Source organism: Rhododendron vialii, chromosome 8a, assembly GCF_030253575.1.
Source record: "Rhododendron vialii isolate Sample 1 chromosome 8a, ASM3025357v1".
NCBI classification, from domain to species: Eukaryota; Viridiplantae; Streptophyta; class Magnoliopsida; order Ericales; family Ericaceae; genus Rhododendron; species Rhododendron vialii.
In genome coordinates, this window is record NC_080564.1 from 9451926 (window position 1) to 9477442 (window position 25517).

The window sequence follows — 25517 nt, forward strand, 5'->3', positions numbered from 1 at the left end:
TCACCAAAATAAAAACCAAAATACCCGGTCACGTGTTTGCCGAGGCGAGGCTACAGGAATGTTGGTTCATTTTATGCTTTCAATCGGGCACCCACAACGTATGCAGTGCTTTGCTACACTGCTTTGCTTTACATTTTAAAGGAGAATTTTCATGGTACAGCAGCGAGGACACTTTAAATTTCGTTATTTTTTCCCCTAGTTTTTGATATTTTGCTTCCTTCGTAGTGTACGTCAGTAGACTAGAAAAGAGTTTGTTATTGTGATTTAAAGATTGATGTTTGGAGATCTCGTAGATGCTCTAAAGTTTTCTTTTTGACTCCTTTATATAATGTTGGTACTCAAAACATGGAAAATGTTGGTCAAACATTGTAAACCAAGGAGTCCATCTAATTTGTTGTTCACTTGTCTACTCCCTCTCCCTGCATTGAAGTTTTGTTGGAGGCCCTTTGGATTCCAAAATCCAATCATGGTGACAAATTGCTCGTCTGAAATTCATGAAAATAAACCAGTTACTTCTTCCAGCCAATACATATTAGCGACGAGGTAATGTAGTTTCCATTCATGTACCCAAAAAGTAGTGTTATGCGACTTGAACATCTGAATATCATATCCTTTCATCTAGATGTAGACCATACCCCTTTTGTGCTGAACTTAACAAGTCTGTAATTCAGAAAGATTTGATAGGAGCGACGAGCATGACTCCGGAAAATGTTTGAAAGATTTTGCCATTTTAGACAATTGGAAAGTTGAGAAATGATTACATTTATAAGGGTTGAATTAGTGGACCATCGGTTGTTTAACTTTGAAAGTTCGATCAGGCTTGGGCGGGTTGTATCTCAGAAGCTTTGGGGTTGGACAAGATTCTGTTTTACGTTGGTTTGCAGAAGCTTAAGTCATTCAACTAAAGGGAGATATTCTAAGGAGTTTCTGCCAGACAATTTTGCTGTGTTGGTGCTTATGCCAGTCCAGAAATGATAAACTATTTCAAGGTTTTCTGACCATGTTGACTCTAGAGGCTATCCCTTCATCTTATACCGGCAACATTTGTCCGCCATGTAGCCCAGACACCCCTCCCCCCGAATGGATCCCTCCTTCCCATTTTGTCAAGATCAACTGTGATATATCATGGGAAGCTAACTCGGAATCTGGTGTTGTGGGGATTGTTATTACCGTTTAGGGATGATTCTGGTAAACAGTAAACTAGTTGATGGAAGGAGGATTGGAGTGTAGCCGTGTAGCCGCGGTGTAGGGCAATCGTTCATGCATTACGCCCTTGCTGTGAGAGGAGCTTGCTTGATGGCAAGAGCAATGGGTTATGGGTGTCAGGTCATGCTCTGAGCAGAATGATAACAAAATAGTTATTGCTGAAAATCCTAGCTTGCCTAGGTATATAAATATTTGATATGTATGAATTCTTTAATTAACCGCACAAAAGAGCTCAGCTTTTTAGAGCTAACAATTACATTTAGGGTTTCAGTAAATTTTTTTTTAAAATGGTAAGGATCCATACTCAACGGTACGGGAGACGAGAGCAGAGATCACCCGTAAAATCCCAATGGGACGTGAGTCCATAACCTTCACAATAAGAAAGTTCGGGCACCTTGCATGTAGCAAGGTTCGGACACAAGAGTTCCATAACGAGGGCTGATCTCTAACCACTTTGGGTGAGCCCCAAGTGGCTTGAGTATTACTGAATTAGTGCCCCCTTGGGAAAGCTCTTTCAAGACATTAGGGGCTATGATTGTAGAACTGAATTTGCGTTGTGCTTATATCTCAAGATCGGCAAACATCAGCACACGACGCTGCTTCTAACTTTAGCCGAATTTTTGTCATTTTAGTTGCTTAGAATGTAATTCTGTCTAATGATGTAACCGGTGGTTCCTTGTTCTAATAGACAAGTACATAGCACAAAAACAAAAGGAGTTTCTTGAGAATCTCAGATATAGCTTTAAATCTTGTTGGAATTTATCATTTTGAAACGCAAATTTTCCATATTTGAGAACCCTCTCCTCCCTCCCTGGAGCTCGTCCATTCGTTGCGTGATCCCCTTGCTCGTTTAGGCCGGTGAGTGAGATTTCTGCTAATACCAACTTGCTAGGCTTGCCTGGTGGAGTAGTACACAAACAACAAACAAAGGCCCAATTCGAAAAACAGACAATTATTGAACACCTGCATTTCGTTCTCACTCTCATATCATAAAGATGAAAGTTGTTTCTACGATAAGATCACAAAGAAGCAAGAAATCAAAATTTCTTTCTCTAAAAATATATGAGTACATTAGAAATCATTCCAACACCACAGTGGCACCCAACCCCTTGAGTTTCTCCACGATCGAATCCGCCTCTTCCTTGGCAACCCCTTTCTTCACCACGACCGGTGCCTTCTCGACCAAATCCTTGGCCTCCTTCAATCCCAATTCCGTAAAGCTCCTCACCTCCTTTATGATCTTGATCTTCGCCCCCGCGTCGAACTTCTCCAGCTTCACGTCGAACGCCGTCTTCTCCGCCGCCTTCACGTCCGCCGATCCAGCCCCGACCGAAGGCGACGAAGCCGCGGGCGACGGGCCCGATACGGCCGGGCCGTAGTTGTTGAGGCCCATCTTGTGGCGGAACAGGACCGAGTAATCGAATCTTTCGAGCTTGTTGAGGCTGAGGAGCTCGTCCGCTATTCGCTCCAGCTTCTGGGTTTGGGTCTCGGCTGTAGAGAGGTTGCGCGAGATAGGGTTTCGGATGAGAGAGAAGAGTCTCGGTAGGCTTTTGAGTGGGATTTTGGAGGCCATTTTCAGGAGATCGAGTCCGTTGTCTTGCTCTCTGATGAGGTTTTGCAAGAATTTTACTGAATGTACCTGCGTTTGTGGGTGTTCGCTTTTTTTTTTTAGGGTTCTAAACAATGAGAGAGAGCGGATCAAAAAAAAAAAAAACAATGAGAGAGAGAGAGACGAGGGTAATTTAGTAATTACGGGTTATTTGGATTAAGGAAAACGACGTCGTGGAAGTTAGATTATTGTTGTTATTATTAATTTTTTTTTTGACAAGAGGTTAGATTATTGTTTGGGCTGTAAAACGAGCCGAGTTGTTCCGTATTCAAGCTGGTTTATTAAATTTTTGACGAGTTCAAGCTTGGACATAGTGGAAACTTAGAGCAAGTACACCGGTCGTTAGATAAAATACTTTATGAATAGTTCACAATTCTATTTTACCTATCAATTTTTTCTTTCACAACTATATCAACACTATTTATTTTACCTAACACCCAATAAAATATATATTTTCATCTTCTTCTTTTTCTTTTATTATTTTTCGAGCAATAAAATCAGAGTGCAAGTTTTAAGTCCAAGCCAAATTCTTTATCTACTAGATCATCTGGTTCATGAATCTTGATGCTGGAGGGAGCAGGGGGAAATTTTAGAGGTGTCCTCTGGATTCAGATCGCGAAACCAAAAAACCCACAAGTCTCTCTTTTTCTCTCTCCGAAACCACTAAAAAACCCACAAATTGAACCCATAAATCAAACCTCAAACCCACCAAAGACGTGGAGATCATGGATATTTTGAGATCGTAGAGCTGTTCAACCCATTTCTCCTCGACCAGTAGATGGAAGAGAGAAGGTGAAGAAGAAGAAGAAGTGCACGTGCCAAGCAGGAGCCCGAGAGAGAGAGAGAGAGAGAAAAACAATACTTCCTATGTCCCATAATGTTTGGCACTTTTACTTTTTCAGCTTTATGAAAAAATTAACAATATTTTTTAATCCATAATATTTTTTTATAAGCAATATGAATCTTATTTGATGGAGTTTAATTTGTTCTATTATACAAAGTTCAAAAAATTGTCTAAAATATTATGGATTGAAAAATATATGCAATTTAAAAATAGCACGCATTTTTAAAAATGTCAAACATTATGGGACGAAAGAAGTAGTATTTTACCAGATAACTTGTGAATAGAAGTTCGGTACTTGTAGCGAAGATTTTTGGCAGAAATAAAATAGCTTCGTGTTTACCTAATCCGCTGCAGCATGATTTTCTATGCTTTGCTTAGTTATTTTACCGATGCTGATATTGTTGCTCTTAATGCCGAGCACGAGCCGAGCTGGTTAAAACTTGACTCAAGCTTGCATGAGTTCACGAATTTTAACGAAGCAACAACAAATATATTTATATTTTTATAGTACTTGCATAGTAGAGGAAATTTTGATGGGAAAATTATAGTTACCCCCCTCCAACTAACCCTCGCGTACACTTACTTCCCTTTAACTTTTTTTTTTGGCACTTAATCCCCTTAAACTAACTGAATTCAAACGGTCATAACTTCTTCGTCCAAAATCGAAAATATGCAAATTATATATCGATTTCGAGGTCTTGAAATCAGCTTTCTAATGACACCAAAATCACATCACGATTCAAAGCACACAGAAAGTTATGATCAAAAGAGTAAGGGGTGGTAGACAGAAAGACCGTTTTGATCATAACTTTTTGTGTGCTTTGAATCGTGATGTGATTTTGGTGTCATTAGAAAGCTGACTTCAAGACCTCGAAATCGATATATAATTTGCATATTTTCGATTTTGAACGAAGAAGTTATAATTGTTTGAAGTTATGACCGTTTGAATTTCAATTAGTTTGAGGGGGTTAAGTGCCAAAAAAAGAAGTTAGAGGGAGGTAAGTGTACGCAAAGATTAGTTGGAGGGAGGTAACTATAATTTGCCCAATTTTGATTGTGTACTCTTATTATCTCCTTTCCTTAAAATAAAGCGAGCCTTACGAAGTCAAGCTGAGCAGAGCATGCTAATGTTCAAATTTTTTATTATTAATAATTTTTCTGAAGCTCGAGACGAGCTGATTATGCTAATGTTTAGGCTTGTTTATTATTTTCACGAGCTCGAGCCAAACTGAACATGTTAATGTTCAGACTTTTTCGCAAACTTGAACTCAACAAAAAATTAACGAACCGAGCTCCTATGAACCCAAAACGAGCCGAACACCGAGCAGTGCACGCTCAAAGGCCCTACTTAAATCTTCCGAATGCCCTCCAGTAGGGTCTTTTCGAGATCGAGATCGAGAGAGAGAGAGACCTGAGTTTCTTCTTCTTTTCCCCGTTTCTTCTGTATCTATTTGGAGATTGGGTCGATTAGAAGCGATATTTGGGTTGGTTTCGACGTTTCGTTGTGGTTTAGCGTGTGGGTTTTCGAATTTGAGGAGGTTTTGGAGAGGGGAGTGTCGAGTGAGGTGAAGGAAGATGGTGTTCGGTCAAGTGGTAATTGGACCACCAGGCTCCGGGAAGACCACTTATTGCAACGGCATGTCTCAGTTCCTCCAACTTATTGGAAGGTCTGTGCCCCAACTCTACTCTCTCTCTCTCTCACGCATATGTTTATACACATACAAAGGTGTATGCACTCTTTGTTTTTTTTTATAACTCAGTTGTCCATGCTCCTCGGCTAATCCTGGGAAACCAATTCCACTGTCGACTAGTAGGGACGCCTATTAAAGCCGGAAAGCATGTATAGACTATGGACTCACCCAAAGGAGTTCATAGTACCTGAGAGGCTTCAAACATTTGACAAAACCCTAAGTGCTTTGACCACTGGCCCAACCCTTACATATGTATGCCCGCACACAAATAGACAATTAATTGAAGTTCTGTTTGATGCCAATGTAATCAAATGCGCAATTGTAGGGCATAGCCTAGGGTTTCAGTTGTGCCCGTTTTGAGTTCATTGTCTGTCTTGCCTTTTTGTTTGACTTGTGAATTCTCATACTGTTTGATGTTGGTGGAGTAAGTTAATGCACGCACATATACAGCCCTAGCTTGTTTCGGGTATTATCTCGGTGAAATTGTGTGTTAATGGAAGAATTGCAATAATTGCTTTGCAGGAAGGTAGCTGTAATCAACTTGGATCCTGCAAATGATTCATTGCCGTATCCTCTCCATGTGTAGATATATTTTTTCCTTTTGCTTCCTCATCTGCTCCACTTTCTGTTGAGTCCTGGATTGGCTGCCGGAAAGCATGATTTTTTCTACTCGCGTGCGATTCTATTTTGGATTGTTAATCCTTGACCTATAAATTATAGGTACGAATGCGCTATTAATATTGAGGATCTTATTAAACTCAGTGATGTTATGAATGAGCATTCGCTTGGTCCTAATGGAGGTCAGTCCAACTACTTAACCTTTTCTGCCAAGAAAACTGATGTTGCAGTCGACTAAAACTAAACAAGGGTCCTGATTTAAGTATGGAATTCTTATTATAGGTCAAATTAAGCAGGCTAGTTAAGCCTTATCATACTGTGTAATGATCCTAAATGTCGGTTTTCTTCTCCAAGAAATTAATGACATTCAACAGTGGAGGAAACTCAAATGAAGGATTTCCTTGTAGATGTCCTTACAGATAATCTTTTTCTGCCTTTTTCGACTAGGTCTTGTGTATTGTATGGATTACTTAGAGAAAAACATTGACTGGTTGGAGTCCAAATTGAAGCCTCTTCTCAAAGGTTAGTATCATCCAAAGCTCTATTGACCATGACCCGTGACTTCTTCCTTCTTGAAAGTTATAATTGACGTTTCCGGTTCTTGACATTGCATCCATATTATCAGATGCATAACTGTAGGGTGACTAGAGTCCTTTTTCATCTGTTGCCGCTTCTTGTTGCATGCTTTCCAATTGGTTGCCATATTCTTGGTTGGCTTTTTTTTTTTTTTTGGTTGGGTACCATAAGAGGATTTCTGTTGTCTCAATTCGGACGAACTGTAAATTTTAGATCATTGAGATTTCTTATTTTCTGGTTATCAACGTGGCAGTAATTTTTTGAAAACTAAATCTTCCGTGCAGATCATTATCTCCTCTTTGACTTCCCTGGCCAGGTAGAATTATTTTTCCTCCATGCAAATGCCAAGAATGTCATCGAGAAACTTATAAAGAAGTTGAACCTTAGGGTATGTGATGCTTGTACATCAAGGTTTATTTCCTTACCTTTGTAAACCTGCGCAATTACTATTATGTAGTTCCTTGGTACCAATTTTAGGTAATTGGTTTCCTTTTATGCAGCTGACGGCTGTGCATTTAGTTGATGCACACCTTTGCAGTGATCCAGGAAAGTATGTGAGTGCATTGATTCTGTCTCTATCGACAATGTTGCATCTGGAGCTTCCCCACATCAACGTTTTGTCTAAAATTGATCTCATTGAGAACTATGGAAAACTAGGTACAAAACCTCCATCTAATACATAAAATGTAAAATACACACAATTCATTACGTTTTTTTTCAAGTTAAATATGCAAGTATGCAACTCACATTTTCGAATTTCATCTCAAGTAAAATGTCTGTGAACCTACCATATTTCACTAATCAGATGAGCCTTGTATTTTGCAGCTTTTAATCTCGATTTCTACACGGACGTGGAAGATTTATCGTACTTACAACATGATCTTGATCAGGACCCCCGGTCTGCTAAATATAGGTGGATAGTTCGTTAAAATAGTTCTTCCAGTATTTTTTCTCGTGATTGAGGGAAAGAAATCATGTTTGAATGAGGTTATTTCTACTTCTATGTTTCCAGAAAAATGACGAAGGAGCTGTGTGAAGTAATAGAAAATTATGGTCTGGTCAACTTTACAACCTTGGATATTCAGGCATGAGGTTTTCATTTTATTTCCTTATAGCTTTATGTCGTTTTGTTGTTATCACATGGTATTCATCCTTTACTCTTTTTCAGGATAAAGAAAGCGTCGGGAATCTCGTGAAGCTCATTGACAAGAGCAATGGGTATATATTTGCCGGCATAGAAGGGAGTGTGGTTGAGTTCAGCAAAATCGCTGCTGCTCCGGTTGACTGGGATTATTTCAGATATCCTTTTCTGCATTTTAGTTTCTGTGCGATGTGCCTACTATGCCTGCTCATCTCGTTAACCAGTAGGCATCAGTGTTCAGAGATTTTGGGATCCATTCAGGTGGTGTGAATGCAGGAATGTCGCAGTCAGCACTGAATGGATTCTAATGGGATTATGTTTGGGCAAAAGATCTCAAATGGCTGCCAGAGTGCCTGCATATCTAGTTGAATTAATTTAATGAATATATTATAAAGTGCCCCTGCAGATGGGAGCCTGCTTTAGAAGTTGAAGAAAAACACGTGACTCAATGATTTTTCAACGATTTGACACTGTTGACAGTCATTGATTCTGCTGCCACACCTTTTAGTTCAAGGATTTTATGTCAAAAGTTAGCAAAGATTGCCGTAGTTTTGCAAATGGCAGTATCACACATTCTTTTGGACAAAAAGGTTCTACTTGGTTGTTAAGTAGCAGCAATGAGTACAGAAATGATAATATTGTCATTATGTATTTACATGAGATGCTAAATATCTCTTGATCGTGTCGATACTGAGTAACATATTTCTCCTGGTGTCTTGTACTTTATTAAGTTTTGTGTAATCTGCTCATGAGATTCTAACACTACGTCTCCATTTTCTTATCTTCCAAATTCAAGTCCTAGTGCTTTTCCCCAGTTATTAGGACTTACAAAGTCAAACCCTGTTAGTTGGTATGCGGTAGCATAACAGATTCACGGTTGTTTACTCCAATTGATCATTAGTGGAATTAAGAAGTCTAAATATGTTATTATCTGAGTGTTGTGTTGAATTGACTTTTAGACAACGTTGTTAGATAGTTTTGCTTAACCAAGCAGTTTCACAACAGCAGCAGTACAAGAGAAGTACATGAAGGACGATGAAATTGATTTCGACGACTGATGTTGGGGTAGACGCTGTTTACAGTAAAGGCTGAGGTTTCACTAAATCCCATCACAGTAAGGGTTATCGTCTTAGTAGTATTGGAACATGATTTAGGTCCCTTTTTAATTCCATTTTGTTTAATTTTTCCGTTGGTCTCTAGACCACCATTGCTTTGTGTTTTATCCCCGTGAGATATGGGCATATGTAATTTTCAAGAAAATCCTCTTAGTTTCTCAACACATATTTCTTTTACATATATTTATGCATGATTAAATATTTAATCATATTGGTTTTGGAATGTTAGGTGATTCTCATCATCACATGTACAGCAAGGTGAGGGTCCGAAGTCTGATAGAGTTTCGGAGAACGGAATGCCAAAAGCAGGATCTCTGTGTCAAGAGTTGCCGTTAGGCATGGCTATCAGTTAAAAACGAGAAAACTAATTGTCTTTTGTAATTTGGCTAAAGGGTTGTAAGTGATGGCTGAAAACCTTGTTTCTTGTCTGCCATCTTACATATTCTGCTGCTCATGTTTTCTTGTCCATCTACAAATGGATTGCTGAATGTTTCTCGCTGCAAGGCAAAATCCCAGCCAAATTACATCTTCGCTAAATCTTTGCCAAACTGTAGTACTTGTATCAAGTTTGTAGGTGATGCAATTTAGAGGCAGTTCTTGTTTTTTAAACCCCACTATTTATTTGACATGGATGCCACTTAGATTTTAATTATTCGCTTGATCTTGTTGCTATGTCGAACTTATGTTTCTATTGTAGCTGTGGCATAAATCATATTCAATGTTGGGAAGCACGCCATTAGTCATTCTTCTTCGTCTTCGTGCTCAATCAACAGGGCTTCTTTCACCGCTATGTATACTTCATTACGGTGGCTGGTTACGTCTTTCTCTGTAAGCTTCTCTAGCCGCGGAACTTGAACCACTGTATGGGCATGCTCGAACTCAAGTGCTTCCTGTATGACTTTCTATCTTCCTTCCCTTCTTCCCTGTGCTGGTAGTTTACCAAGGCTAGTCAAAGCAGTCTCTGCTCGAGTAAAGCCCAATAACGGGAGGGTGAAGTTATTGGCTAGGTATTAAACTGTGACTGTTTTCATATGTGCGACCAAGATTTCCTTGTACACTATTGTTCTTACGTGATAATTACTGGAAAGATAAAGGATTATCGTGCTACTTTTGCTCCCAATCAGTCATGGCTAGACATATTGGATGCTTCAAGTGGAAAAGCCTCGCAGGAAATTAGGAAGATGGAATTTATCCAACTTCTTGGGCACGTGCATACAGTTTTAGTAACTTTTATATAAAGCTATACAACATATCACATAATGCCACGTGGACAGAGAGTTAAAGACACAGCTTGTTTCTATTTTAAGTAGCTACAGCTTGGTTAATATATTGCAGTAATTTCAATAACCACCACAGTAATAGGTGTATAAGGACTACCTTATTTTAATAAAATGCGGATCTCTATTTCCCGATCAAATTTTGATGATCCGAGCCGCTTAATGTGTTCAGAACGTGATTTTTAGGGTACTCGCGGTAAATCAGCAAAAAAAAAGACCGGGAAGGGCTTCATCCGAGTAGTTTTTGTTTGTTTTTTATCTAACGGTTCAAATAAAAACTGCTCAAATCAAGCCATTTTCGGTCATTTTTTTTTTGCCAATTTCCAGTGCGTACCGTTAAAATCACGTTCTGATCACATTGAGCGGCTCGGATCATCGATATCAGATAGGGAAAGGCGAGAAATGGGAGGTCCGCATATAAGGTCCTTATTTTAAGGTCCTTACTTGAAAATTTCTGTATATATATATATATATATACACGCGCGCATTAGTCTATGCGGCTGTCATGCATGCCTTCGAATAGTTTTGCCTTAGCCATCATGCTTATGAATTCATGCATAATAGACTATAATTCGGATCCATGCCTTAGAGTAACAAGTCACAGACAAGAAAGGCAAAAAGATCAAAAAATAATGAGTATGCAAATGAAAAGAGTGGCTTACATAGAAAGACATGAACCGTAAAAAGTGGCCAATTCCTTTAACTTGGTAGACCATAAATTCCTCCTCCTGATTCGCTAAAAGCCCTTACATTTCTCATTCCTGAAGCTCAGAACCTACTACTATTCTCTCGAAAACCATAGCCACAAGCTATTCTTCCCTTACCCTTCAAGTCAAGCCATGCTAGGAGCTTTTTATTTGCTTGCCACCTCCCAACTCTCTCTCTCTCTCTCTCTCTCTACATATATATATATATATATACACACACACACACATCTATCTATAATTGAGTTGTCGGCATCACAGACCCTTTTCATTTTTTCAAAAAACTGAAGAGTGTTGCTATGCGAAAAACCAATGATGGGTTTGTTCTTTCTTACATCCTCCTCTTGGTTTCTACGTCTATTTTCTCTCATAAACCTGTCGCCTTTGGGTCCCCTGTTCAAGAACAGAGATTTCATAGGCCCGATCCTCTGCGCCACTTCAAATTTTACAAAGGCGGTTACGATATTAGGAACAAGCATTACTGGGCTGTAAGTTCAATTTCTGTCTTACTTTGTTTAAAGCCTTTAGATACCCAGTTGCAATAGCGTAACGAAACCAAAAGAAAATGGAACAAATGCTTAAATAATGACGTCGTAGATTTCTGTTTTCTCAATGTTGAATCAATAAACTCATTGATAGAATTTGTTACTTAAAAATATCATTGCCGGATTATGATTAAATGTTCTACCTGAAAATTCACTTAATTAATGGAATTCGTTATTCTCATTATGTCGCATGAAAATTCTACATCGGGAGTATTTTTTACTAGCATTCATTACTAAAGTTTGTTCCTTGAAAACATCGCCGCCACATCTATTCTCCATGCAAATTCTAGATCATTTGTTTGTGCTCGTTTTGGTGCCCGCATCAAAGAACACCGAACAAGAATTGATTATTCTGGCAACGGTCTCCCTATGCATTAATGGAATTTTATTTGGAAATATCATTGTCACATTATTCTCATTAGGTATTTTGCATGAAAATTCTAGATCATCAGGACGTTTTAGCACTCATTACTCTATAGTTTGTTGTTTGAAAATATCACTGGCTCATCGCTACATTATTCTGGTTTAGTATTCTGCATGCAAATTCTAGATCATTTTTTTTTGTTTGCGCTCGTTTTTCGGCCAGCATCATAGATGGCAGAAGAAGAATTAATTGATTATTTTTGGCAATGCTCTCCCTCTCGGAATTGAAATTTTTTTTTTTCCAACCTTTTTTCTTGTGTTAATTTGCAGTCAGCAGCATTTACAGGGGTCCATGGATACGCAATTGGCGGAGTGTGGATGCTCTGTGGGCTGATGTTTGGAAGTTACTTGGTCTTTGCTAAGAGTTTCAATGGCAGTAGTTCTTCCCCCACAGTGGCACAAAATTCAAATTCTTTGTACATCATAGTCTTCTTTCTGGTTCTTCTGTTTTCTTTCTTGGCCATGTAAGTGCCCAAGTTATTCTCTGTCTTTTCAAACTAATTAAGAATCTCTTTCATGTTTGTATAATGGGCTGGTTGAATGGAGAAAAGTGAAAGAGAGAAAATAAAATTGTCATGAATTAGCAGTTCTATCTAAGTAACCAAAAAATTGAACAAATATTCATTTCTTACCTTTTTTCTATTCAATCAAAACAAATTAGAGAGAAAAATAGCTCCTACCTCAGTTTATTTGCCTAACTTTTCCTATTGGATAGTGTACACAAATAATAACTTGTCCGAGTTCCTAAACTTAACAACGATGTAACTTTTTATGGTTCTTCGTCATATAAAAGGTCACAACGGCATATTGAGAGATGTAATTTTCTATTGTTCCTTTTTTTTTTTTTTACGAAGAACACTTTGAAAATTTAAACTCTCTACGTCTAGTATATCCTACAATCCCTGTTTGTACGTGTGTTAAGACTTTTCCAAGGATTACCTCATGTCATCCAAGTTGGATCATAATATAGAAGGCATAAATTACACCAACTTTCTTTTTCTTAAATTACTATTAATTAAAAGAAACTCTCTTGAAGTTTCTGAAATGAAATTGACCTCCCCTATCAACTCTGTTGGCCGATAGCGGCTGTGTCACCTTTGAATGAAATTTCTGTTTTGAAATCAAATTCTTTTCACAAATTCAAGAAACAATTATCAGTTGGACAACTTTGTGGTTTTGGTAAATATAAAAAATAAAAATAAATAAAAAACTTGTATGAACATAGGCTTGGATGTTGTTGGATTGATGTGAAATTTTTACATTTTGTTTTGAAATTGAAGAGTCACAACCGGTTTGGTCATAGCAGCAAACCAGAGCTCCTTACAAAGAACCAAAAAGCTAGAAGAAACTGTTCTTGGAGCTGGTGGCGAAGCTCGTAAAACCATCCTAAAAGTAACAGATGCCATGAATGAGATGCAAAAGCTTTTACTTCCGTACGATCCCAAAACCTGTAGCCTCTTGAATTCGACAAGCTATCAGCTTGGAAGGGAATCGCGGCTGATTCGAAATTTCGGCAGAAAATATGAGCATTCTATCAGCAAAGCAATTCAAATTTCGTAAGCATTTGATTCCCAAAATCAATAGTTTTGATCTTGGATTATTATTACTACTTTCTATATCAGTTCTCACTCTGTTCTCTTCCTATTTTTGTAGGTACGTTGCGAATCTTGCAATTGTTTCCGTTAACTTGGGATTCTTGGCTGCTGCAGTAGGTGAGATTGTTTTATGAGACTAGGATTCATACCAAAACATGTATTTATTTGACATGTAATGTTGACTTGAATTCAACTCGTGAAAATTGGTTTCTTCTACAAATTGCCAGGTTAAGCCTTGGCGGACTCACAAATTTTGTTAAGAGGTCTAGGAAAAATTCTTGCATTTCGGAGGGATCGATCCAAATACTATCTTGTATGGTGAAGTCCAAAAAACTGCAGGGCACAAGAGAAAGTATAGAAAGTTAGTACCAAGATTGTCTACTTATCTCTCTCGGACCTTATTATACGCAACTATTATATGCGGAAATATGATGAGACTGCTATTTCCCATTCTCCCTCTACGTTTTGCCCCAGTTGGGTGTCAAAGCAGCTTGCAGCCCTGCAAATCGCGCATACTGAAAGGGAAAAAGCAGGCCAATTCACGCATCTTCCACAGAGTACCATAAAAGCCCTATGAGCTAACTTTCCATTTGACATTTTGCATTGGATTCGATATCTTGAGAACAGGCAAAACACCAATGTCCAATATTTCTATTCGTATGTAGGAACCATAGCGAACGTATGGTTCGTTGAACATCAACATATAGGTTATATCGGTTAACTTAAACTAGTTATGTTCTCATAATAGTACCCAAGTAAACCCCAAGGGGTTGCCCTAGAGATCAAGGCCTAAGACTTAAAAGGTTTGCCCCCTCCTAAGGACTCAGGTTCAAAATCTCTCAGGTACTATCAACTCCTTTTGGGTCAGTCCATATTGAGAATTTGCTCGCACTTCAAGTGGGGCCCCCGCAGTGGACAATCTCCCAAGATTAGTCGAGGTGCGCGTAGCCTGGCCAGGATTATCAAAAAAAAGAAAAGGACAGTACCCAAGTGTGAAGTGTCCTAAACAGAAATACAGCTTCAAAAACCTCATAATAGCAATGTTGTGATCCTCCCTTTATTATCTTGCATAGCTTGCTCATGTTTAAGCATTCTAACTTTTTCTTTTTCTTGAATCATCTCAAGCATTCCAACTTATTCTGCCAAATTAACTTGTGAAAGAATAAAACTTTGTTAGACTAATGAGTTGCTGCTTTGGCTGATCAGTTCTGCTCTTCTTCCATTGGCAACCTGGATTTGTAATGTGAGTTCAAATTTTCGTATGTTTCATTGCTACCTGAAGATTTTCCATGCAGTAGATTCTTTCTCTTCGTCTTTCTCTGTCTCATGTTAGCCTATTTTCGCTCTTGTTTCAGTATAATTCTTCTCTGCTGGATCCTTACTACGCTATGTTGGGTTCTGACTGGCTTCGATTTCTTCTTTCACACGTGAGTAAAGAACTCCTCTCTCTGTCTCTGCGTGTGCGTCTAAAAAATCAGTTTTTTTTTTCCTTCACAATTTTAGGAAAACAACCCAATTTGAAGAAACAACAAAACGATGTTATGTGAAATAGAACACAATCAAGTACAGTTTTGACACGATCTTTTAGTTTCGATGTGCAGTTTTGCAAGAGACACTTGTTCAGCCCTTGCGAATTACGAACAAAACCCTCAGAACAATAGTCTCAGCTCAGTACTTCCCTGTTCAAATTCCACAAATTCAGACAAAGCACTGGTGGATATTGGTTATACGGTTCATAACTCCATAAAAGAGGTACCGCGACCAATTGCTATAATGTACATTCACTTGTTTTTCATAGCACTATAATGAAGTTTCTCCCTTTTTGCAGTTGAATTCAAAAATAACCCAGTTTAGTGATTTAATTCGGTTAGAAGAAGTACAAGATGATAGTTCTTTTGGAGTTAAGAAGATTTGTGACCCTTTCTCAGGTGCGCCCAATTTCAGCTATGCACCTGAAAATTGCTCAAAGGATTCCATTCCGATCGGTGCCCTGCCTGGTGTAAGTGACTACACTCAGGAAAAAAAAAAATTTAAAACAATCAACCTTTCAAAAATAACAAAAGGATGTTTCAAACAGAATAAAAAAGACAAAAAACAAGAATCGAAAATTCGAAGTTATTTTTCAATATGAAGTATTCATGATTTTGAAGGAAAATAGTTTTTCCAGAATTTCAAAATAGTTCTAATTATTCTCTTCAAAAATGGGTTCCTTCCGAAAAATTCTCAAAAAAATTGTTCCCAAAACCATAAACCATATTACTTCCTGAAAAGTACTATACAGAACTAATTTATAAGAACATCTGATACGGTTGGAACGATACAGAAATAATTTTTAAAAACTACGACTAAACGAAAAAAGGAAGCACTACAAAACGGTTTGCTTTGTTTCTGAGCACAAGAACGTTAACTCTTTTTGGCTACATGTCCATATGCAGGTCCTTTCGAGATTCACTTGTTACGAAGACAACAACAAAACAAACTGTGAAAGCAATGGGAGATTCATCCCAGAGGCCTCATATCTCATGGTTGGGGCATACAGCAGTGCACTTCAGGACTTGATAAACATATTCCCAGATTTACAGAACTTGATTCAGTGCTCCTTTGTGGAGGAAACGTTCTCGAATGTTGTTTTGCATCAATGCAAACCACTTAGAGCCGCGACTCGGAGGCTATGGCTATCTGTGCTGTGTCTTTCCATTATTATGGTGGTTTTGGTGTTACTTTGGGCAGCAAAAGCTTATCAAGATAGGGAAAGATCCTTCTCTGGTTGTTCCATCATCCCCAATCCCACTGTTTAAACATGTATAGAGACTACATACTAGCAAAAATATAAGCTTTAAATTTACTGAAGAATAGGTGGTTAAGATTTTTTTTGTAAATATGTTGAGATCATGGAGGAAAGTCCAAAAAGTACTCTCCCTATGGTCCTTATATGATTGGAAATAAGGGATCAATAATGTAGATTGCCAAAGAGAAACGTGTAAATATGTACATACCTTGATTGTTTACAAGTTAGTAGTTTGTCATAGAGCAATACAAACATCCAAATGCAGGTGTGTCTGTCCGGCCGGATCTGTATTCGAATACTGTGTCTGAACCATCTCGGCTTTTTTGCTTTTTTGGTCTCCAAAGTATTAGCGAGTTGTCAATTTGGTCCCCAATGTATGAATTTAGCCAATTTAGTCCCCAACGTTTAAAATGTGTGCTAAAATGGTCCTCCTCCCCAACGGCGTTTGCCTCTTCCGTCAAAAGGAGGCGGGGGGGGGGGGGGGGGGGGGGGGGGGGCTGAATGGTATTTCACCCCCTTTACACGTAATTTATGCCTAGTTTGGCATTATAAACCAAACGGCTTATTTTTTTGGACAAAAAAATTGCATTTGTTAGTTTTTCGTCTATTTTTTGAAAATATTGCTTCTTCATGATGAGAATAATCTAAAAAGTAAAAAATTACGATCGAAATTTATTTTTTCTAATAAAGAAGAAAAAATTGGCTTATCGGCTTTTTTTTGTCTTTATTAAAAAAAAAGATTGGGTTTGATTGTAATTTTTTTTACTTTTCAAATACCTCTTATCATGAAGAAGCAATAATCCTAAAAAAACTAACAAATGCGAATTTTTTTTAAACAAGGACAAAAAAATCATGGGTAAACAAAATCTCTCTCTGTATTCTTTTGAGCGTTACAATCTATATAAGAGGTGGGGGATGACATTTGGCAGGAAAAAACTCTCCATAAGAAGGAAACGCGTACAGGGGTGAAATACCATTCATGCCCCCTTTTGACGGAAGAGGCAAACACCGTTGGGGAGGAGGACCATTTTGGCACACATTTTAAACGTTGGGGACCAAATTGGCTAAATTCATACATTGGGGACCAAATTGGCAACTCGCTAATACTTTGGGGACCAAAAAGGCAAAAAAGCCGAACCATCTCCGTTTGTCTTAATATACCATCACAAAGAATTAGTCGCACTATCATCATATTAAAGAAATGCCAAGCTAGCGTTTAAAGCTATGGAAATTGAAAGACAAGTGGTGTCATACTAAATTTGAATTGAATGTAATCTATGATGCTGAATTTTGGGCGTCCAAGCCTGAACAAAGTATTCAAAAGGCATTACAGGGTGGATTGTTGTTAACGTTAGCCTAGTGTAATAAGTTTTTTTTTTTTTGCCTTAAATAAGTTATATACCTTCAATTTGAGTTAAGATCTTGAATTTGTAGAGAAGAAAGAAAATGCAAGAAATTCGTGCTCCTGTTTTTTTTTTGTTGTTTGCATCTTTAATTAAATCAATAATGATGAGTAAGTTTTACAGAGCAATCAGTCTCGGTAACCTACAAAAGAGAACTTGACGCCGGTGTGGTGTCAAACAACACCCTTAGTCCGATGCCTAAAATAGAATGTTGATGGAGAGAATTGGGTAGAGTTCAAGCAAATTAGGGTGCAAGAGTTGTGTACCTGCTCCCATTGTATGACGAGTTATTATATAAGCATTTGAGAGGTAGAGTCCTATTTGTACTGGATCCTTGGATCTCAGGATATTGATAAAGATGGCGCCAATCAATTCCAACAATTAACGTTGGCTTTCCTAGATTTACTTAGGATTAGGGAGTCCCGGAACTGGACTGTTTCATGTGTCATAACCTTCAATAAAGTTTTGCCCTCTCGTCCCTAAAACCCTAATGTTCTATCATCTATGAATAATTCACTACAACAAAAAACACATTTGGTGACATGTAAAAATGTCACCAAAAGTCCAAATTTTGTCACCTATTATCTTTGGTGACACAAGAAGAGGTGTCATTGTATCCATGACACTGAAAGTCAAGGGTGACAAAATTGTAAAATTGTCACGAAATGTTGTCAACAGTGACAAGAATTTGATGTCACCGAAGACAAACTTTCCGTGACACAATTGTCACCGAAAGTAACAGTGACAGCAATATGGTGTCACGAAAGAGAGATTTTCTGCGACAAATGTGATTATGTCACGAAAAGTAACGATGACAGCACCATGTTGTCACAGAAATCTCTTTTCTGCGACAAAAGTTGTCACTAAAAATACCTACCATGACAACCAAATATGTGTCACCAATAACCTATCATAGTAATAGACACACAACAGTGACAATCTCTTTTGTCACCAAAAATAGGACTTCAACAGCAATACAATTTATTCCATATATTGTTTTCACCTACTTACAAATTAAACTTCAGATTTTTTTTGTATCTTATAATTCAACTTAGCAAAACTTAAAGTGCGAAGAAGCAAAATATCATTCAAATCAAATATCCATTAAGTCAACATCATCATCCAACTTCAAAACCTTTCAAAACATTCATCCTCCAACAATAATCACTTCAAACTTAACATTATCGAAACTACAAAACATCCATATCCAAAAAGAACTCAACAATTGTTCCATTTAACTACCAAAGAGTCTTCAACTCCATCTTGGTTAGCTTCCAAAAATAACTACCAAAAAGTCTTCAACTCTATCTTGGTTAGCTTCCAAAAAGCAACTCCATCTCCTTACTTACCTGTATAAAATTGCAAAAAAAAAAAGAAGGTAATTATATATGTAACAATGTCAGACACATGGACACGCTTCGGACACACTTCAAACACATGAACATTAATTCAAGCTTTATTACCAGCTGCCCAGGAGGCTTTCTATTCCACAAGCCTGGACAAATTCAATGGTCTTAAATCCAAGTGCAGCCAGGAGAATAACCAGAAGCCAACAATATGAAGCATGCTATAGCAACGAGGGAATGGAAGATGAAGCTGATAACTATATTTTTGGTACTCAAGAGCAGCAACAAGACAGTAATAGCAGAGGAACTTCAGAACACCATCAAAGAAGGTAAATTTGATGACATGGGTGTAAACAGAATGAAAAAGATCGTTAAAAAGGAAGCTATTGAAATGAATCTGATGAGACGCCAAAAATGGACTAGGAAGCTAATATACGTACTATGACCGGAGACGTGCTGAAAGAATTGAATTCCTTCAACTGTACATGACATTGCAACAATCTTTAGACTAATAAATTTCTGTTACCCACCAAAATTGGCACAACTTGTAATTGTTTAACTTTGTTGGACAACTCCTATATCTTAGTTGGGACCAAATACCTTTCCATGAGGGACTACAGTCGCTACCTTTACGATCTATAACACCCTTAATGGAACAATTAACAGACTTGTGCAGCCACTTATCAAAAAGAGACATTCATAACGAAAGACAAATCACCATACAGAGAATTTGACTCCAATCTACATGACATCCGTTACATAATGTTCACTCTACGTGTTACAAGGTATATTTACTTTATGTTCCACAAGAAATTTACTTTTGCAGAAATATAAATATATAAATCCAAAATTGCGGGCTAATGAAGCGGAAGTTACTTACTGACAATTAGAGCCTGCCCCAATTAGAATAATTTAACTAAAAAGAGTCGATGCAATAAACAAGTTGTTGCTAAGCCAATGTTTATCTGATATTCTCCATGATGACCTACCTGCGAAAGGTTTTTGGTTTATATGGTCTAACAAGCGAGGAGGCTCAGGTGATAATAAGAGTAGCATTGATAGGGTGCTCTCTACTACTCACTAGTTGGTTTCCTTCCCTACTTGTGAGGCTACTTTCCTACATTGATCTAAGCCAAGGGCTAAAAGGAAAATGGAACGATTGGGTCATGGTAGCAAACATGTAACTTCACTCAAAAGAACTCAGCTACCGAGAGGGACTAGCACCACAAAGCTGCCAACTAAAGAAAACAGCAGAGCATTGAAAGCAGTAGCAGACACATCCAAAGCAGCAGAGTATTCAAAGCAGCTCAATAGCAATCATAGCAATTTCAGAACCAGCAGTATACAAGTTACAAAATACTACAAAAACAGAAAACAGCAATCCAGACAGCACACAGAACCAATGCTGCTCATAGCTTCCAAAAAACCAAAACAACTGAACTAGAAACAGAACTAAAATCAAATACCGTTCTGGTTACCCAAAGACCAGCATGGCTAAATCAAGGATTCAGAACCAAATTATAAAGAGCTGGACAGTATGAAACAAATGATATGCCCACAAAAGAGCTGGACGGTATGGATCAAATACCATTCTGATTATGACTGTTTTGCCTTGTATTTAGAAAAGAAGATCATTCAAGTTTTTTAATTTTTGGCTATAAAACCCAAGCTTCAAGGATACTCTTATTCAGTCTTGGGCTGAGCCTGTTATTGGTAGACCTATGTTTGTGTTATCAACAAAATTGATGAGATTGAAAAGTGTCCTTAGAAAACTAAACTTGGAATGTTATTCCAATATTAGTAAAAGGGTTTTGCTGCCAAAGAAGAGTTGGATGTGATTCAGGAATAGCTTTTCAAAACCCATCCTAGTGGTTCTTTCACAGTTAAGGCTGCCTAGAATACCATAAGGGAGAGGTATCCAATTCAACCTTGGTACAAGATAAGTTGGAGTGGGAGTTGTGTACCTAGATGGTCATTCATTTTATGGCTAGCTGTTCTTCAAAGACTGAGTACTAAGGACATATTGAAGAGCTGGGGTATGTAGATTGATGGTGTGTGTAGTCTCTGTAATTCTGAGGATGAATCATACCAAAACCTCTTTTTTGATTGCCCCTTTTCAAGGGTAGTTTGGCAGTCTTTGATGGCTAAGAACTGGGTTCAAGGACTGTCTAATAACTTGGGGGAGGCGCTTAATTGGTACTGCTTTAATGTGACAATAATTGTCTTCTCATCAATGGACGAAATAAAAAATTTTGCTGAACATTTGGCTTCGCCAATGGGAAGCATCTAGCACAAACAAAGTAAAAATGTCTCATACAAAACAGCGTAGCTTACGCAACATTATCAAAGAAAGTTAAAGCCATAGTTTACATCAAAAAGGTTGCTCAGCTGAAGATATATATGCACCACGCAACCATTAAAACGAAGCAAATATCTTGAATGATAGTAAGGGAAAGTTTTACTTGAGTTTTTGAACTATCAGAATCATTGACAGATTGTTCTACTAAACGCTTCAAGTTACTTGTGCTGAATGCAATCTAACCAGCTAGCATCTTCACTTGCTCAACTAAGAGGTCCATTTGGTCCGACATTGTCATCCTACCCTGCAGCCACACACAAGTAGTAGGGCTAAAATACATTCATCACAAAGAATTATACATGCAAATCAATGTTGGACGAACCTATTGCAAGACAAATTTGGCCATGACCACATCAGTATGCACTCTGTCAATGCATCAAACAGTAAACTGCCCTATGGAACCAGCCAAAATTGCTTTAGTATAGCCATCCTTAATGCTTAGTTTGATACAACACAGTAATTGGTACCTTTTAATCGTTTATAACTAAAGATACTACCGAAAAAGTTTAATCCAGGTGTTCAACATCATAAACGATCTACATTTACCACCCTAATGTCCTTGCTTCTTTCAGCCAATAAGGGTGTCTGTCAAACATGTAATCTAGAAACAATTACAATCAAATGTTCAAAACCACTGCAGTAAAGCCAAAAAAAATCACTGTATTCATGCAGCACAAAATATGACCAAGGCAATACAATTCCAACTTAGAAAACGACAATGATTAACTAAAGATCCAAGCAAAAAGAACCAACAAAGTAGTAACTCAAGAAAGATTGGATAAATCTACACTGGTTGCATATTAATGAATAGCAATGCCAACAAATCAACAGGGGGAAACAAGGATAAATCAAACAACATTACTCAATCAAAGTAAAAACAATACATACTAAAATAGAGGAAAAAGCATACCAAGAAGAAGATACAATCCTTCCTGGAAGATAGCCACTCATGTTCACCTGGACAAAAAAACCTTAAAAGATAAACCCTACCAATCAATAAGCAAAATAAAAAGCATCTGGAAACTAGCACAGTCGCAACTCCGAAAAGTAACCACAACATAGAGGTGCTAAGTATCCAAAGCCAAAAAGTAACCACAGAATAGAATGGTTTGGGCATTTAGTCAATCAAACAAATGTCTCAATTATGTAGTCTCACTTAGATATTAACCGATTGGCCCAATTAAACAGGTAACTTGTAATAGACTTCATTAAAACTTACGCAATTATGTAGGAGACAATACTAAAGGCTCCGAAATTGGCCCCCTACCAGATTGCCTCTTCAACTGTTAACCGTGACCACAAACTAAGTATTTTGTACCCAATTTTAAAAGAATGAAATCAACACAATAAGAATCTAGAAAAAGAAGCAAAAAATCATTACTGTTAACTAGATGTACAAGCGTATATCAAGTTAGATTCGATCACTCACTACCTTTGATAGAAGGCCATCCTTTGGCTGTTTATAATTGCTATCAGCATAACTTTTAGCCACAACACGCTCCTTGGCCCAAAATATCTACCACTTGGTCCAACCAACAATCTTGTTATCAGGAGCTTCACACACTTTCCTGATTTCCACTAGAAATACAAACCCAATGCATAAGACCACATAAAAGTAAAAGGAAACAAAAAAATATGGAAAAAGGAAACTATTGGTACCCCCATCAAGCCGAGAACACCAGATAAAGCAATGGCAAAACCCCCCGCGCTCCTCCGCCAACATGACAAAAAGAGCCCCGGTTCTATTCTAAAAGCAAAAAGGAAAATAAATGAAGACAATAAGGAAATTAAGCACAAGAGGGGCATTTTCTGACTCTTAAGTTTTAAACCTAATGTTCAAATTTTGGGGAAATAAAGCATAGCAATGGCTTCTGTTTTTTTCCATGTGGTCCGCCCGCTAAACTAAAAAAGGGGCTATAAACGGGTTTAAAACAAAAATACAGTTTGAAGGTCACATAGGAACAGTTTACAAACTCAATCATAAGCCAACTCATTCCAGACCGAGAAACGGACGGCAATCTCCACGAACAAACTCAATCAACAATTTCACTTAGGAACAAGTTACAAAAACAAATTGAGAGGTGCCTTTCCTTCAAAATTGAGCTCATCTACAAGACTACAACCATGAAAAAAGGGCCTTAGATCTAGAATAGAATTACAAATTCCTTTGCAAACTTGAGTAGTTGAGTTAACCCATCTCTCGCATATTATTAGTCTTCAAAAAGCTTAAAGAGTAGTTTCAATGAATCTCTTCCTTCACATTTCTTTACACGCCAGTATAATCTACCTCCTTTCGGTTCAATTACACAGATTTGAACAAGTTAAGGTAATCATATTAACCAACATCGATCATATTAGAAAACTTGAACTTAATAGCAGAGCTACATACGTGGACATCTAGATTTCCATATGACCGGTAATTGAAACTTACTAAAAAAGAATCCAAGAATATTGGCTTCATGGAACACTAAATCAAGTCATGCAGTAAAGAAAACCAACAGATCAAACAAAAACAGAGAATGTACACAAGTAACCCCTCCAACAAAGTAAGGGGTTTATCATTTCCTACAAGCGAACCAAGCTTTTTGTGCCCTAACCCAAATCTTCCTTTCACCACGACCCCATCCCTCCCTGAATAGACTGCCCTAGCTCGAAATCCAACCCTGACCACCGAAGCCAAACTCCACCGGAGAAAAAAGAGACATTCAGAGAGAAACACACACGGAGAAAGAGAGAGATACCAGTGGCGAGATGAACGACGAACCCCAGAGACAGAGAGTGCTTATATGGACAGGAGATAGATTCAGAACCCTTAAGGTTGTTGGGCTGTCCCTCGCTTCCACACCACAGATCTGTTACAGCCATCAATGAACCCACAACCCCTTCACTACCACATATCCGCTGGCCATAGAGAGAGAGAGAGAGAGAATACCAGTAGAGATAGAATAGCCGAACACATATTATGTCGTTCCTGAAGTTTCTCTGCCCAAAACGAGATAAAATAAGTTTAATCGTGATACGAATTCAAGCCAAAACGAGAGAGCGAGAGAGAGAGAGAGAGAGAGAGAGAGAGAAGGGGGAGGGGGGGCCGCCGGTTTGTGGGCTGATGGAAGTCTTCGGCGTGAGCGTGGCTGCGGGAGTGGAGATCGAGAGCCAGAGTAAGAGAGGAGACTGAAGAGAGGCAGCGTGAAAGAGGAAAGTTAGGGTTGGGTTTTGGTGACAAGCAAAACGACGTCGTTTTGCTTGTTCGTCGTTTTGCTTGTAAAAATTTTCATTTCCATTTTTGACAGCGCGCCTAAATGAGTTGGAGCCCGGGAGAGGGAAAATTCGGATCTTTCGGTGACAACTTCGTACTTGTCACCGAAATTTGTCTTCAGTGACAAATATTTTATCACCAAATCTCTTCATTATTTACCCAGTTCACCCAAAGGTTTTTGGTGACAAACACTAAAATTGTTTGTCACCGTTGAGTATATTCTGTGTCAACACCAATTTTTTGTCACCAAAGAGTGTCAAAGGGTGTCACCATTGGTGATTTTTGTTGTAGTGATTGGACCAACTTGGGACAATTAAAATTCATCCATCCCTGAATTCCAAATGCCCGTGATTATTGCATCAATTAGAGCCGAGAGCTAAAGTTTACGGTGGAAGTCAGCATCACTCGATCGAAGTGCATAATCCAAATTGAAATAAGAGAAAAAGGTTAGGGACGAAAGATGTATTTTTCTCTTACCATTGCTGTGTGTGGACCCTTTTTCATGGGTCACAATAAGAATGTTGAGACTTGAGGGTTTGTTATTGTTGGTAAACTTAAGTGATACAGTGTTAAGATGTTCTCCATTTTAGAGTGCTTGTTACAATATCTAAAAATAATACTCCCTCCGTTCTAAAATGAGTGATTTTTTTAGGAAAGCGTGTCATTTTCAATTATTTATATATTTCAATATGAATGTTAAAAAATATGCAATATGGACCTCGTTTGATAGATTTTAATTAGTTCGATTAAACAAAAATTTTAAAATCACATAAAACTTCATAAATCGAAAGATATAAACATTTTAAAATGACACAGAGTCCCAAAAAGGTTACTCATTTTGAAACGAAGAGAGTAATTTCTAAAAAAATACAGACCCCTCTCTCCTTTGTCTGTCTCTTTCCTTGCTGGTCTCTCATAGGAGTATTACCTAGCAACCAATGCCACAATTATCAAATGAACAATGATATTGTGACTATGTCCCGTAACCACATTTTAGATACCATGGGATCTCTCACCAATG

General features: G+C 38.0%; 3 protein-coding genes and 1 long non-coding RNA gene across 8 annotated transcripts; 2 read left to right on the forward strand and 2 right to left on the reverse strand.

Annotated features, from left to right (window-relative positions):
• Nucleotides 1-2142: 2142 nt before the first annotated feature.
• On the reverse strand, nt 2143-2928 carry LOC131298347 (uncharacterized). The gene has a single exon (XM_058323753.1). It carries the CDS (start codon nt 2777-2779, stop codon nt 2285-2287), a length of 495 nt encoding a protein of 164 aa, XP_058179736.1. The 5' UTR covers nt 2780-2928; the 3' UTR covers nt 2143-2284.
• Nucleotides 2929-4889: 1961 nt separating this feature from the next.
• LOC131336541 (GPN-loop GTPase QQT1) lies at nt 4890-9452 on the forward strand. Of its 3 annotated transcripts, none has more exons than XR_009202862.1 (11): nt 4890-5326; nt 5873-5917; nt 6071-6150; nt 6416-6490; nt 6829-6932; nt 7045-7201; nt 7370-7457; nt 7557-7629; nt 7713-7843; nt 8686-8799; nt 9030-9452. XR_009202862.1 is itself a non-coding variant. In XM_058372417.1 (11 exons), exons 1-10 carry the CDS (start codon nt 5235-5237, stop codon nt 8741-8743), a joined length of 903 nt encoding a protein of 300 aa, XP_058228400.1. In that variant the 5' UTR covers nt 4964-5234; the 3' UTR covers nt 8744-8778; nt 9030-9452. The 3 variants fall into 3 exon arrangements, 1 of the variants encoding a protein (XP_058228400.1); XR_009202863.1 differs by having other exon boundaries at nt 4964-5326; nt 8686-8839; XM_058372417.1 differs by having other exon boundaries at nt 4964-5326; nt 8686-8778.
• Nucleotides 9453-10983: 1531 nt separating this feature from the next.
• Nucleotides 10984-16365, forward strand: LOC131336540 (uncharacterized). Its single transcript, XM_058372416.1, has 9 exons — nt 10984-11269; nt 12020-12213; nt 13030-13305; nt 13403-13461; nt 14551-14587; nt 14700-14771; nt 14946-15096; nt 15173-15343; nt 15780-16365. The coding sequence occupies exons 1-9, from the start codon at nt 11081-11083 to the stop codon at nt 16140-16142; spliced, it is 1512 nt and encodes a 503-aa protein (XP_058228399.1). The 5' UTR covers nt 10984-11080; the 3' UTR covers nt 16143-16365.
• Nucleotides 16366-18602: 2237 nt separating this feature from the next.
• LOC131298489 (uncharacterized) lies at nt 18603-24481 on the reverse strand. 3 transcript variants are annotated; one of them, XR_009190522.1, is made up of 4 exons: nt 22673-24481; nt 22151-22197; nt 21344-21484; nt 18603-18884 (listed from the first exon to the last, which is right to left on the reverse strand). It is a non-coding gene; the product is annotated as an uncharacterized LOC131298489 (long non-coding RNA). The 3 variants fall into 3 exon arrangements; XR_009190524.1 differs by having other exon boundaries at nt 21344-22818; nt 22900-24481; XR_009190523.1 differs by having other exon boundaries at nt 21344-24481.
• Between the last annotated feature and the right edge of the window lie 1036 nt (nt 24482-25517).